Source organism: Sinohyriopsis cumingii, chromosome 12, assembly GCF_028554795.1.
Source record: "Sinohyriopsis cumingii isolate HCF-2022 chromosome 12, ASM2855479v2, whole genome shotgun sequence".
NCBI classification, from domain to species: Eukaryota; Metazoa; Mollusca; class Bivalvia; order Unionida; family Unionidae; genus Sinohyriopsis; species Sinohyriopsis cumingii.
This window is the reverse complement of record NC_142972.1, coordinates 68,487,822-68,502,861: the sequence shown is the minus strand read 5'-3', so window position 1 is coordinate 68,502,861 and position 15,040 is coordinate 68,487,822. Positions and strand designations below refer to the sequence as shown.

The 15,040-nt window shown below is 39.2% G+C and overlaps 1 protein-coding gene across 8 annotated transcripts in view; it reads right to left on the bottom strand.

Moving 5' to 3' along the window:
• LOC149786663 (succinate dehydrogenase cytochrome b560 subunit, mitochondrial-like) overlaps positions 1–15,040 on the bottom strand; it is a 66,573-nt gene that overhangs the window by 36,451 nt on the left and 15,082 nt on the right. Inside the window, exons 1-3 of one of the 8 annotated variants that reach the window (XM_089977196.1) lie at positions 2,311–2,947; positions 1,778–1,949; positions 1,067–1,171 (exon numbers count right to left, since the gene is read on the bottom strand). In XM_089977196.1, the coding sequence (XP_089833322.1) occupies positions 1,067–1,171; positions 1,778–1,779 (107 nt within the window). In that variant the 5' untranslated portion in view covers positions 1,780–1,949; positions 2,311–2,947. Of the gene's footprint in view, positions 1–1,066; positions 1,172–1,777; positions 1,950–2,310; positions 2,954–3,007; positions 3,139–15,040 lie in introns of those variants that run through there. The other 7 variants (XM_089977194.1, XM_089977195.1, XM_089977193.1 and 4 more) reach the window with 7 other exon arrangements.

Sequence of the window (15,040 nt, the reverse complement as noted above, 5' to 3'; positions counted from 1 at the left end):
CATCAGAGATAACTCATGTAAATTGTCTTCGTTATGTCACATGGCTTTGCACGGACATTACAACAGACCGTCGCAAGATCCGGCCCTGGAGACCTATACAAAAGAACAGCTATAAGCAAAACAATATGAAGAAAAAGAAACAAACCTTGGAGTCATTTGCTTCTCACGAACACGCACAATTATGTTTTTTTTAAAAATAAATAATATCGTGCACTCTACTAAAAGATGTATATATGATTAAGAACAAAGACGAACAAGAAACAATTAAAACAATGGGGATAACAGAAAGAAAAGAAAACAGTAAATATAAATAATGCACATAGATACAAGGAAAAACGGAGAGATTATCATATAATAATAATAATAATGATAATAATAGAAATAATGTTACAAATAAATGGAAAAGAGCTAATGGCTTCTCAACGCGATATTACTGTTGCAGTATGGGTAAACCAAATCTGGCTTTGACCTGACCAATCGCAGCTAATGCATAATATTTGTTTGTTTTCTTGGTTTAGAAGCTATATCATGCCGAGGAATGGGAGTTATGTGCCCTTCCCAGGGACACAAAAATGCAGCCGATCTGAGTCTGCCTGGTCGGGTATCGAACAAACGACAATTGGATTAAGAACCCGATGCTCCAAAATCTCAGCTAAAGCGACTTTCAGGTCATGTATAAAGAGGGGTGGATGCCCACCCTTTTTCAAGCTCGAACTTTAAAACAGGATAACCTAACTATTATTATGATGACCGAACTAACCCTTCATTTACCTTAGTTAATGTGTGTGTGCTTGTCAATTTCAATATGGCAACATCCTTTGGTGACCTTAGATCATTGCAAGCCTTAACTTCTTTGTCTTATCATCATTAGCCAGGTCAAGACACCCGGACAACCAATCGAAGGTGAACGAAATATATGGTTACATTTAAAAGCGCGCGCGCGCGCGCACACACACACACACACACACACACACACACACATTCTAGATTAACTAATATTGACCTGACAAACGCCTTTTAAACTAGGCTAGATTAGACACAAATCAAGATTACATAGGAGACTTACTGGTAGATTGAAATGTGTGGAGATATCGGGCGATCTTTATTTCTGTTATTCTCCCAGTAGACTTTCATCTCCTTCATAGCTCTGGCATTTGATGATGCAGGAAGCCTTGCAAAAGAAGAAGAAAAAAATCAACAAATTATTGGAACATTTTGGATCGATGCTATAAGGTGCAGATAAATTAGGAATATTACTAATCAACTGGTAAATTCATTTTAATGTGTACTAAATTTTAGGATAGTCACATTACACTGATGATTTGTCAGTATATTTTCTCCTCCATGATATATATATTTGGGCAGTAGAGGTATGTACTAATTGTGTACGTTCTTCCTTTTTTGTATCATCTGTGGTTGATAGATATAATAGTTATATTAAATGATTTGGAATATTTTCATGAGTTTGCCTTAGGCCAGAATAAAATCACATAATACAGGTGTATCGGATTTTATAGAGTCTGTTTCCTGTTAGATAATTTTTTATTTCAACTGACAAGTTTTGTTGGATTATGTATGTGGTAAATAGTAAACGAAGACACGAGCTATATAGCCTCTTATAATGCCTTGTTATTATTCTTGTAGCTGATAGATTCTTGTATAGACATTCTCAGCTTTGAACAGTTTAATGTTTAGCCTTCTATTTTCTTTTTCTTTTGTGTATGCATATGTGATATTTGTGCCAAAGTAAGCTCGACTTTTCTGGCTTGTGTATTACATGGTTCAGTTGCTGTGCATATTTCCAGCTCATTTTCAGAATTATTCGTTGGAACCAGTGGTGGAAGTCAAGTGTGACCCAGCTCAGCGTCGGAGGAGTCAATGTCTCATGCTTTGACCATTTCGCGAAAGCGAGGTTCGGGCAGATTTGTCAGCAGGCTGGGAAGAACACGCTGTAAAGAATAATTTATTGTGTTACACCCTATTATAGTGCAACATAACTACTTCCTGTTAGTTTTATGAACGACTTTGAATCCAAATTTCATATGCGTTATTGAATGTTGTATTTTCAACTGTTCGTTTATGTTTCGTAAAGAGTGTATTTTCGTTCATATATATCAGTTTTGTGACCAGTAAGATTTCATAAGGTTACGATTCTTATAGGAATATCAGAGCATAATTTCATGACATAAGCATACATTCATATCTTTAAAGTAATTTTTTTCTTTAGCTAAACATATGGGAGAATGAAATCTCCTCGAAAAAGAAAACAAATCTTCATATGCTTTGCTCTCAGAGATGCAAATTCTTCACATGATTTAGCCATTTTTGTTTCGGACTGAAGCGACAGCCTATAGTCATCTGTTGAGTTTCATCAATTCGGATGGTACCGTTTAGAATTTCAATGTCATCGCTCATTTTATTTTACATCTTTTAAAAGCAGTTCTTTCTGGACATTTTGCGAGGACGCCACTGTGACGAGTGTTTGGTCTGCTTCTCTATTGTTCCTTGTATCCTATACCTGAAGGAAAAGTGCTGCACATACATGTTTCTATTCCATGGATTATATAGCTAGTAAGGGTCAGCGTCATTGGGAAGTGCTTCCTGTTATTTGCCACATTTTGCGGAGGCTTTGGAGTCATCTATTTCTTTTTATATCAGGTTGAGACGGAGAAGTGGACCAGAGAGGGAAAAACGCTCTAGACCAGAGAGTGTACTTCAGTGCAAATTAGGTTTCCTGTTTTTAGGGTATTTTGTCACTAGTTTCATACCATTGCAATAGCGATTCGTTTTAGGTTCCAGTACGGAATTTCTAAAGTGGACCATAATGTGTGGGTCATTAAATTTGATTTTGTTTTCTTAAATATTTTAAACAAACCATTCTCCAATTGTCCGTGTTATCTGATTGTTTCATTTAGAGAGAGAGAGAGAGAGAGAGAGAGAGAGAGACAGACAGACAGAGATAAGAGAAGTATTTGATTGATATGCACAAAATTTAGGTTTTTGTTACCCTCTTGTATATAATCCATGATAACTTCCTCTGAGTAGCTCCTTTGCAAAGTGCCTGCAAAATAATAATAATAATAATAATAATAATAATAATATGATAAGATTTTTGCGTATCATAACCTTCTTCCCATTTCTTGTTATGAGAAAATATTACTTATATGCTAAGAAATGTCTGTGCCCATGAAGAGAGAGAGAGAGAGAGAGAGAGAGTTCATGCTCTCTTAGGAGAAGTGTCACTCATAACGGTTTAGTTACTAATTTTGTTTCAATTATATATATATATATATATATATATATATATATATATATATATATATATATATATATATATATATATATATATGAGTACACTTTTCCTTCAAGCATACTAACTTCATACATATGTATAATTTCTGCATTTTAGAACATAATACATATAGTTAAATCTCGATTAACTTCATGATAGCCAAAGAGCAAAAAATACAGTTGTTGCTATTAATGCAACAATCATTGTGAAGAAATGATTTTACTAAATTTAAAATAGAGTACTAATATGGAATAGGATACTAAACATTATTTTCTATTACTTATAGAATATTTTTTTTCCACATTAAAGATAAACATGAAGTTGGTGGCGAATTCCTTTTGCTCAGTAATAGTTGCTATAAATACAAATGAATATAAATTCTTTAAAACAATTAAACATTGCATTACATTATAATATAAAATAGAAGAACTCAGACAAATTTTGCAAAAAGATGAACTTTAATGTTAAAATCTCAAATATTAAAAAGTGCCTATTCTTGCCTGGAATGAGAGACATACTCTTTCTGATTCTGGACAAGCGAACTAATTCTGCTCGAGCCTGTTCTTAATTTATACGCAGTCTTGAATGCATCCTTACGGCCAAATATGGACATTCGTCAAGAGACTAGTTTTCGCTCATTTCGAATCAGATCTAGGCTCCCATCTCTTGCCTACTGTATCACCCGTGCCTGTGTAGGTTATTAGATGGACAATTTTGCCACATCGGTTTGCTTACTCACTCAAAGATAATTTTAGGAATTCGTTAGTTCAGCGACCTACACAAGATACCGATTGTAATTTTTGCTGACTTTTCGATGCAAGAGAAATGTATAGTGAGTGCAAGTGAGTTTTGCCTTTGCTCATAAGGGCGCAATCTTTATTAAAATAGTATATAGTTGTAATATAGAAATAAATGAAATTTATCTCAATATGTTTTAATAGAAAATTACTTTCAATATAATGTAATGAAAAATTACTTTTAATAAAATTTAGAGAGAATTTCATTCTTATTACTTTTACTAAAAAAATCATTCATAATAATAATAATAATAATAATAATAATAATAATTATTATTATTATTATTATTATTATTATAAGAAGAAGAAAAAGGACAAGAACAAGAACACTATACCCATATTATCTCTGTAGGAAGTAACTAGGATAGGTAGAAGACATTAATGCAAGGTAAGTTTTAAAACAAACAATAAAAATAAAAACAAATTTTTATCCCCCCGACATAATGCTCAGCACCAAAACATTTTCACAATACTTTTCAGACCACAGAGCTATATGTTTTTGCACCACGAACAAAATGTTGCACAATTTCCCGGTAAATATCCTTTTTGCACTCAATATCATTTTGAAAAAAAAAAAAAAAAAACACCTCCCTCCCAGATATTTTATAACGTGCTTTTGCATCCAACCAACATATTTTTTAAAACAATTTCACGGGCATGAAACTTATTATCCTAGGATTTGATTTTTTAAAAATTAACACGCCACCCACAGATATCAATTACGAAGAAAACCTCATTCAGTCATACATTTTTACATAATGTCCAAGCCACAGAACCCCACCCTCAAAACTATGAACTTTCAGCGTTGTAGTCCCAACAAAACGAGCCAGAAATATAAGATATTTGTAAAAGTTCAAAAGAGCAATAAATTTACAAGAAAAGACCGATTATTTTTCTCTTCATTTTAATAACGGTTAGAAAATATACAGTATTTGAACAATTGTACGGGCTACCTAGCTTTTTAATCAAACCGCCCAGAGGAATTCACCAAAATCGACAACACTGAGTAAAGAAAACCCAAAACAAAACAGACACTAGACCGCCATATCTACGAGTGACGTGGTTCCAACATCAGACATAAAACCGATCAACGTGACTGGATCCAGGATGCACGGCTTAATGGAAGCATAGTGTGAGTGAATGATCTATCTACCTTATCGCGCCATTTATTGTAAATTAACTGATTCAGTGCAATCTAAAAGGGTCATTTGGGTTAATACATGTACATAAAATTTCCCGTCATGAAATACCAGAGGCGTTACGTCTCGAATTTATAGTCTCCATTTTGAAACACCCACTCCGATGTGGAAAGCAGAGCCCCAAAATATGTATTCGCAGGATTCCGGTTACTTAAAGTTGCATAAGTGTATACGAAATTGTACACACATATTTATGACGTAAAATATGACAACGCTACACAAATACGACATGTAACATGAACTTGGTAATGAAGATGAGTGGATTAGTATGTCCTTTTGCGCGCTACAACTGCAGAATTCTCGTCCATTTCCATCAAATCGACAGTTAACTTCAGCTGCAGTTGCAGTAGTCCGACAAATCAACTCCACGAACCTCTGTTGATACTGATGGACGAGATTGTGGGTCTGATGTCACCTGTTCTTTAAAATATGCAATTTAGCTCATGCAGTTCATTCCGGAACAAACCCGCGTACACTTTAGACACATACCGGTAATTGGTAAGTCATATCAAAAGCGAAATTCAAAATGGCCACAGAATAGATGGTTGTGCTATTCCATGTGGATTTACAAGTCACCAAACATATGATTTGCTCAGGAAATATACTTTACATGTCACCAAAATAACCCTTCACATAGTCACGAGAAATACCGGTAAGTCTATAAAATATGCATCGATGTGTGGAGACAAATTTGTAAGCAGCTTTTAATGAATAGGTGGTATCAGCCCCTTACCCGAAAATCAATATCATCACGGGTGAAGGGATGATTTATCGGCCTACAGTTGCAGATATTCACATAAATTTGCTGGACCACCGCTAGATTATTTGTTAACATGAATATGGATTGCACGAAATATGCGTGCAAATGCTAAAAACCAGCATTTCCTTGAGACAAAAAAAGAAGTAACACTCTAAAATTAAGATGGTGGCATGAACATGATTGTGTTGTTCTCCCAATGAGTACTCGCTGTTGCAGAAACTATTTTGAACAGAGCTATACAAGTGTCAAACAAAAGAAAAAATGGTGAAACCTACGCAGGCAACTACGACATGGGACAGACGATTATGGTATTTAAATAAGTTGGGATGTTTTTCGTTACATTTGTTTTATGTACTCCATTACGATGTCAACCAACTGTTAAAGAGGTTATCGTGGTACAAGTAACTATACACATCCCTCCCGTTATTAACTCAGGGATCGTCCAAGCACAATGTATGGAAAACGTGATCTTAGTGCCCAAATTTCGTTATAAGACGATTCGGATCCGACCTAAAATCTAATCTATTTATAACAGTGTAGAAGACACAATCAGAAATCAAGACAATCATCCGACAAAGTGCATGTTCACAATTTGGGAAAATCTGTGTGTGTGTGTGTGTGTGCGTGTGTGTGTGTGTGTGTGTGTGTGTGATTTGGAATTTTAACGTAGCTTTCATCTGCATTGTGACAGTTTATAGTGATGTCTAGCACTGGGGCATGATGTCCCACTCAGTCATATTATCCTGACACCAGACCGACCAGTCTTAACAATAACCTCTTAATGCTGATCGCCAAGCGAGGCAGCTGTTAGTACTATTTTTGTAAGTTTTTGGTTGTTGTTGTTGTAGGGTTTAACGCCAGTTTTCAGCACACAGTAGGCTATACATGGCGGTCAGTATTAATGGTGGAGGAAGAACTCGGGAAAACCCCGGAAAGAACCACTGACCCACGATAAGCTACTGGCAAGCTTTCTCACATAACCACATTGGCTGAATCCGAGACTCGAATCCACGCAGACAGAGGTGAGATGGCAGTGATCCGTAACGGAGAGCGCTTTATACCACTCGGCCACTTGGGGCCCCTGTAAGTTTTTGATATGACTCGGCCGGTGATTGAACCCACGACGTCCCGCATCCGAGGCAGACGCTCTAACCACTAGCCCAACGGAGCAGTTAGGAAAGCTTTGTCAAAATCGTCACGTCATTCAGTGTAAGTATTAATATTTATTTGAACATTAAAAACAGAAGGCAAACATTATCTACCATTAAATTGCAAAATTGTTAGCTACAAGTATGAGAATACAAACATGTCTTACTGCAGGTACGAAGATGCAAACATGTCTTACTGCATGTGTGAGGATGCAAGCATCAAGCAGCAGAGGGGGCGAATCCGACATTTTGTCCAATCGTCATTTGGCTTAATTAATACTTTCTGCAACTCAACGATCTAGTGTCGTCAGCGCCTGGTAAAAAAAAAAAGACGTCGTCGTCGGGGGATCGTCCAATCGTCATTTGGTTTAATTAACACCTTCTGCGCGTTGATCCCCAGCGTCGTCAGCGTCCGGTAAGCACATCGACGACCGCGTCGATGTCATCGCCCCCCCTGCTGCTATGATCTTACAAACAGAGTGATTACTAACTCCTCCTCCTGTAGATCAATTAGGTTATTTGACTGATCGGTAACTCTAAAATTAATTCTCGTTAAAAACCGATCATGGCATCGCATATAGACCGGATTAATCGGACTCTCAACGATTAAAAATCCCAGAGGGGCTGTTGGTGAAAATGAATAAAGGATATACCCCTGTTGAGCCTGATTTGATTGCTTGGTATCTACCTGGTAACTTCCTTCGATAGCATCACACACTAGATTAATTGCTATCACCGATGCGATATTTACGTTGTACGGAGCAATATGCCTACCATCATCTCCGTTATCTTGTCTGAGGATATGAGTTGATGGACTGAGAAAATCATTAAGAGACTTTCTTAGTCCTGGAAACTTGAAATCAGGTAAATCGGCTTCTGCGATATTATACTCGGTTAGGAATTTTTGTTTATTATCATCGCTGCTATCGGATATTGCTTTAACGATCCATTCATTGATATATTCCATGTCTGATATAAGTTGATTTAACGCCTCAACGTGTTTTTGTGCTTTTGTTTTCCGTAGCTGTTCTAGTTGTGATTGGTAATTACGATTAATCTCGATAAAATACCTATTAATATCACTTAAACTAATTGTGGCCGCGTCGGACAATTTAGGAGTTTCCTTATACGAAAATATCCATTGCATGGTATTCCTGTCTTGAAATGTAAACCTACTGGGTAATAATAACACGCTTTTTATAATAGGCAAATCAATTTGATAAGTGGGATCAATCTCATGATACGATTGCTCATTCGTGTGCAAGTCCGCGGGGATTTCATGAGGTGGATTCTTAGGCCATCCTAGTATGGTTCTTATTGAACTGTTATAGATATCAACCATATACCCCGGTGTGCTTATTTCAATCGTCGACGATAACGTCGGTTCATGAACCGTAATAGCGATTTTTGATTCCTTTCCTGTGATCGATTTTATCCTGCGTTGAAATTCTTTATTGATTTGTTCTATTTGGTATGACCCAGTTGGTATTGTAACCTCCTTCCAGTCTGGGGTCCCATCGGGTTTATTTGTCCGTGCAAAAACCAGCGAGTTATTAGGTTGTTGTCCGTTAAATGCGTCCGCTCGAATATTAGGCCAACTGTGATATATTCGCAATTTTGCCAGCGCCATTTCCTTCACTGGAACCGGCGATGGGAAGTTCACACTGAATTCGGGTTTCGTTGACGTTATCGATATCATACTTGTTTGTACTGGAGTGGTGTTCTCCGCGATCCGTTGAAGCAACTGAAACCCTTCGGGGTTCAGCGACATTATTATTATTCGTTGTTTTTAGTGTCTAATTTCAACAACCAGAGCCCATTGAAGTGGTTCCGGCTTCCAGTTGAAAATCCTCGATTTTTGACATCGCGGAGCTGTACAACTGGACCATCGTGGAGAATTCAACCCGGATGAACTCGGCGATGATATACTGAACTGCATCGCCGAAATCAATGTCAATCGATAAATGCCCTTAACAATTGCGGTGACATCTATTGCATTACGCGTAGGAGTCCAATCGAATGATCCGTATTGAACCGTGTATACGCCACTGCCGATGATCCCATGAGGTGTTTTAATTTTTTCGAGTTGCTCTGTCATTCTAGGTAGTCTGTCCTTAATCGCTTCAACATCAGTTTTGATTGTTTTTATTTCCCCTCCATACGCGTCCATATTCCTTCTGTTTGCTTCAATATTAGTTTCGAGTTGCTCTGTTATTCTCGGTAGTCCGTCTTTAATAGCTTCAACATTAGTTTTGATTATTTCTATTCTCCGCAAATTCGCGTCTATATTATTCTTGTTCGCTGCAACATTAGTTTTGATTGTTTCTATTTCCCGTGTATTCTCGGTCATACTTTTTTTGTTCGCTGCAACATCAAGTTTGATTGTTCCTATTTCATATGTATGCACGTCTATACCTTTTTTGTTCGCTGCAACATCAGTTTTGATTAATCCTATTCCCCGCCAATACGCGTCTACATTTTTTTTGTTCGCTTCAATATCGGTTTTGATTGTTCCTATTTCCTGTGTATGCGCGTCCACACCCTTTTTGTTCGCTTCAATATCAGTTTTGATTGTTCCTATTTCCTGTGTATGCGCGTCCATATTATTTATGATCGTTGTAACATCAGTTTTGATTGTTTCTATTTTCCGTCCATGCGAGTCTACATTATTTATGATCGTTGCAACATTAGCGCCGATTATTCCTATTTCTCGTTCATGCGCGTCTACATTCCCTTTGCTCGTTGCAACATTAGTTTTGATTGTTTATATTTCCTGTCTATACGCAGTGATATCATTTATAGTTGTTGTAATCTCATCCAGCTTGGTATTTTTTTTACCAAAGAATTTATCAAAGTTGTCATCGATCCTGTTAACATTTTTTCGTAACGTGTAAAATTGGCCCGACAGCGTTGTAAACTCCGAAATAGTATTTTTTATTGTTGCAAGATTCGGTTCGGTTACCGTCGGGGTCCCAAAAAAACTAGCGGTAGTGAGTTGTATATCGGTGACAGATTTTTTCACCCGCGCGTCGAATTCGATCATAGATATATTCAACGATGTAAGTTTGTCTCGAACGAATGTTATCTCATTCATCACCTCCGATATATGTTTACCCGGTTTGAGTCGTCCGTCGCCGGTATACAACGCGATAGTGCCATTGGCGACATTAGGATGTCGTATTAAAACGTCATCCAGCGACACATTACTGGATTTCAATTTACCCTGGCGGTCTTGAAATACAACTATTTCGCCCGGGTCAACACTTGTTAGATTCAACGTATCAGCGATTTCATCCTCGATTAGTTTTTTTATGTCGGCGGCGGCCGTTTCCGTGGATTCTTTCGGCGCCGAAATAGGTCGTCCCCAAATATCAATCATCGTTATTGTAAAAAAAAACAGCGTTTCTAATTAACCCGCCGGGCCTCTACGACCCCACTAGTGTATTCGTTTACAACCACATGAGGTGGTTTCCGCGATGATGAAATCGCCGCGAGTACGTTCAATACCTCACGGCCGCATATCGGTGGGTCGCTTAATCGCTGTGTTGGCAGCGTGGAATAAAAAACCCGGGCTGAACACGCCCGGATATACCGCATAAACTCTTTCGGCGGAGCTAACCAGTATGAATCAAAATAGACGATCGCACGCGGATCAATCGCGTATGCAACCCAATGAGTTCCCGCTCCGGAGGACCCATCGAGGTTAATTATGCCGGTTTCAATATTCCTTGGTGCCGCCGGTAATTGATCCCTCATAAAAACACCTCTGAAGTTTTTTATCGCTAACGAGTCGGCGGCATCTATTAAATCAAAATTAGACATGGGAGTCATTGACTCCTGCGTTAATAAACGGTTCCCGGTAGTCTTAGACCCTTTCCCGAGTACCATGAATACGGGGTCCCCGGTAGTCTTAGACCCTTTCCGGCTACGGGTCGTTTTTTTTTGTAGCCTTTCCCGGTTGCCTTCTTTAATGCCATTCCCGCCGCGGTACCAACGGCCCCCAACGCCGCCGCCTTAGCCACTGCTGGTGCGGCCGCGGCAATCAACGCTGGAATCGCAGCTAACAGCGGAAATATCCCACCGGTCTTTTCCATGTTTTGAATCGCTGAGGCCGAAAAATCTATTTGAACACCTTTTTTATTCTTCATCGCATCATTGAAATGTTTTATTTGACGCGCCGTCAACGATATCTTATGATTACCACCCGCCATCTGTGACGGCTTCAGCGTTATTGTGGCCCCGCATTGTTTAGCCGACTTTGATCGTAATTTCTTGACTTGACCATCAGTCAACTCTACACTGACGACACTATACGACATTTATTGTAAACGCGTTTTGTGCTTTCAATTACATGTTTTCCACTGGCGCATCAACGATTCTCATTCGTCCACCAACACCTTCTAGCAGCATTGATTTATCGCTGAGAATGACAGCAACCGCTCTATAATTAACATTACCCGGGGCTATACGAGCTCGGAAGTGTATATCAACGACGGATTGTCTCGTTAAATCAAGATGCTCCAACGAAAAATAATAAATCGGATACAGGTTTTTAAAATCAAGTTGTGATATTTGCAAACCGGTGTCGACGTTTTGATCACGACCCATATATGACAGCAATCGATGGTACACACGTGCGATATGGTTGTCGCCGTAATTAAGCTGTATATCCTCGGATGGTTCCTGTTGTCCGTTTATTCTCAGCGAAACATCCCTGACTCCTAATTGATCAAATATCATATGGCTGTGTTCTTGATTACCCAATCGTTCCCTATTCTGTAGCGCTATGAATATATGACGCGGGGCTGAAACACCCTGTTTTGACGCCAAGTGCCATGTAAACGTATCGGCGACGTTATCCTCTTTAGCATCAGTTGTTACCGCTAGCCAACTCAACAGCGATTTCCCTCCCTGTTCCATAAATGCTAACAATCGTGCTTCCGTGGTAACTGATGGAGTGAGCACCGGCATCCACAATGCCATTTTAGTTAAAACGACTTTACCGGCAGCGACGCCAGCAGCATGCCATATTGCATTGTTATCATAGCCCCTTCGCGTCAGCGCGATTGTATGCTTAGCCCCATAGATAACCTTCCTGACATTTCTGCAAAATCCGAATATGTGATGGAGTGGAATCGCCCATGAAAACTTTCGGTGTGGTCCTTGCAACATTCCTACTCGTGCTGCGAATCCCATATTGTAATTACCGTTAAGACTTTTTATAATATTGAAATCAGCGCCTGGTCTTGCTCTGCGGTCTGGGTTATTTGCTTCAGCTTGATCAGCAACTGCGGTATCTCTTGCCGTCAGCACGTTGATATACTGAATATGATCAGCGCTATTAGCGGTGTCCTTCGCAAACATCATAGATGGGCCTGCCGATCTTGTATAATCATCCGAGTATCTCGCTAACCCAATTATCGTCGTTGCAACATTAACCTCGCGTTCTATTGATTCAATTTCTCGCCCGTCAATAAGATATCTGGCGCTCTCAAATAACGCCATGATACCGTTGTTGACGAAGCCAACTCGAACACGATGGTCATCTGCGTATGGTGCATTATCGGCGGCATTTGTCACGAGTTCTCCCTCAATTTCGATAAACGCTTCACACGGCAGAAAGTATTTACTGGTATCTTGGACTTGAAGTTCAATTCGCGATCGTAGGTCAGGTTGCGCTGCATAATAAGAATAAAATTGATAATCACGGACAGAATCATCCCTGCGCACTGGGGCATCCATATCAAACGCGGGATCAGCGGTACGCGCAAACATTTTATTATTTATCATGTTGATGTTTTCAATTGCGATTTTTTCGTCGTAGACCACTTTCCGCTATCGCGTTAATGATCGCGTTGGTTGACGCATCGGCGGATGACTGAGCCGCCAACGACTCTAGTTTTTCTTCCACGGCGTTATTTATTACTTTACTGACATTCGCAGGCATCACTGTCGTTGATGGCATCACCGGTGGTTTCTGTTTTTTTCTCCTCACCAACGACATTAGTTTGTTCCGCGCGGCTGAAAGCGCCTTTCCGGCAACATCTCCAATAGCGCTGATTCCCTTATCACGAATAACATCAATAGCCTTCATTCCTAATTGTTTGGCTAACGGCGCTACTTTTGGAGCCATTCTTGTAAATAACCCCGCAATGGTGCTACCGAGACCATCTCCATAGTACGCGCGGTAAACAGGCAATCGCGAGTTTACCACGTAGACGAGTACTGGTTTATCATGGTTGTAATGTATGATCATCCTTATTAAAAACACCAGTTTTCCAATTAATCATCCACAAGCTCGTCTATGAGCGTTCGATATGCATTAATGTCCATGATACCGCCTGCAAATAAACGCTTGCAAATATCAGCGGCCTCATTGATCATTTCCGGAGAGTTATTTCCGGCTCGTTTTCCTCCGATTAGTACTTCCAGCCGTGATATATCACTGAGAACACTACCAGGACAGGTAACGCCGTAGGATTCTTTACCAACAGAGTATCCTTTTCCTTTTTTTGGTTTTGCCTTTTTAACCCTATCGAGGAATGCTTTGTAATCGGGATCACCACGTGGTATCGAATTCTTATGTTTACTCGCTAAATACACCATTCTTGTCCATTTTTCCGTCGAATTTACACTTTCCTCGTAACCGCTATTGACATACTTATCTCGAGGGTTCTTATCAAGGTTTGCAACAGTAAATTTAAATAATTCTTCATCGCCGTCGAGGGCTCTAATTTGATCTATTGCGGACTTTGTAAATACGTTACGGGGTATATTCTCCTTTTTCTTTTTTTCTTCCGGTGCTTCTTCTTCCGGTATTTCTTCCGGTATTTCTTCTTCTGGTTCTTTCGCAGTAGCACCTAGTTCTTCCTCGTCGGCCATTGTAACATAAGGTTCTTGTGGTTCGGTTATAGCGAGTGGTGGTGGCCTCCGTGTTGTAGCAGCCGCTATTTTTGCAGGGAGTGTTTCTAAAGACCTTTTTGTTTGTTTTGTCTCTGCCGCTATCTTTTCAAGCGCACCAAGAACGGGTACAGTTGCCGCCGTAACATCCTTAGTCGCTTTAGTTACCGGGGCAAATAACTGTTCACTTCCAACAGCAAAATCAGTTTGCATTTGTTGTCGCGTTTGAAGTTTCTCTCTCACTCTGTCTCGTAACGGTATAAACTTTATAAGCGCTGCTAGCCGCTCTCTGGCTAGCCGAGTAGTAAGTGATTCACCTACCATTATTGTAAATTGATCCGCAATTTCAAATAAAATTTTCCGCCGAGTCTTTCCATGGTGGCAGAAATATATCGTGTCATTGTGTACATCACATATATATAATGTTACATTGGTATGCCGACTTCGTCACGCGACGTGGGCACAGGTAACTTCAAGCTGAGGCTCCCCACAGGGGTTTCGTCTATGATCCTCCTAATGTTTTTAATCTTACTAGAGATCTCGCGGCGTTTTTCATAAAGCTGCCCGAGTTTTTTTCGTATTGTTTCAACGGCAGTGAATAACCCAATGAATACGCTTACGTCATTGCCATACAGGTTCTCATTAATTGTATGTTGTAATCGTTTTATAAAAGAATACTCGCGGGCTAGCGTAAAACGCCCCCGCTTCGATTGCTCGTTTATAGCCTCATAATCGGATAATATTTCCTCGCTGTTGAGCCTATCAGATAATACAATTCCTTGATTTTTTAATTTTGAAATCTCAGTTAATATATTATTGATGTCTTGGGGATCCATATTCTTATAAACATCTTATTTCTAATATCAAAAATTTTAATAAAATTATTGGGGGTCATTTTTGACCCCGTTTTTTGTATGGACAGTACAATGCCGTAAATCCCCACT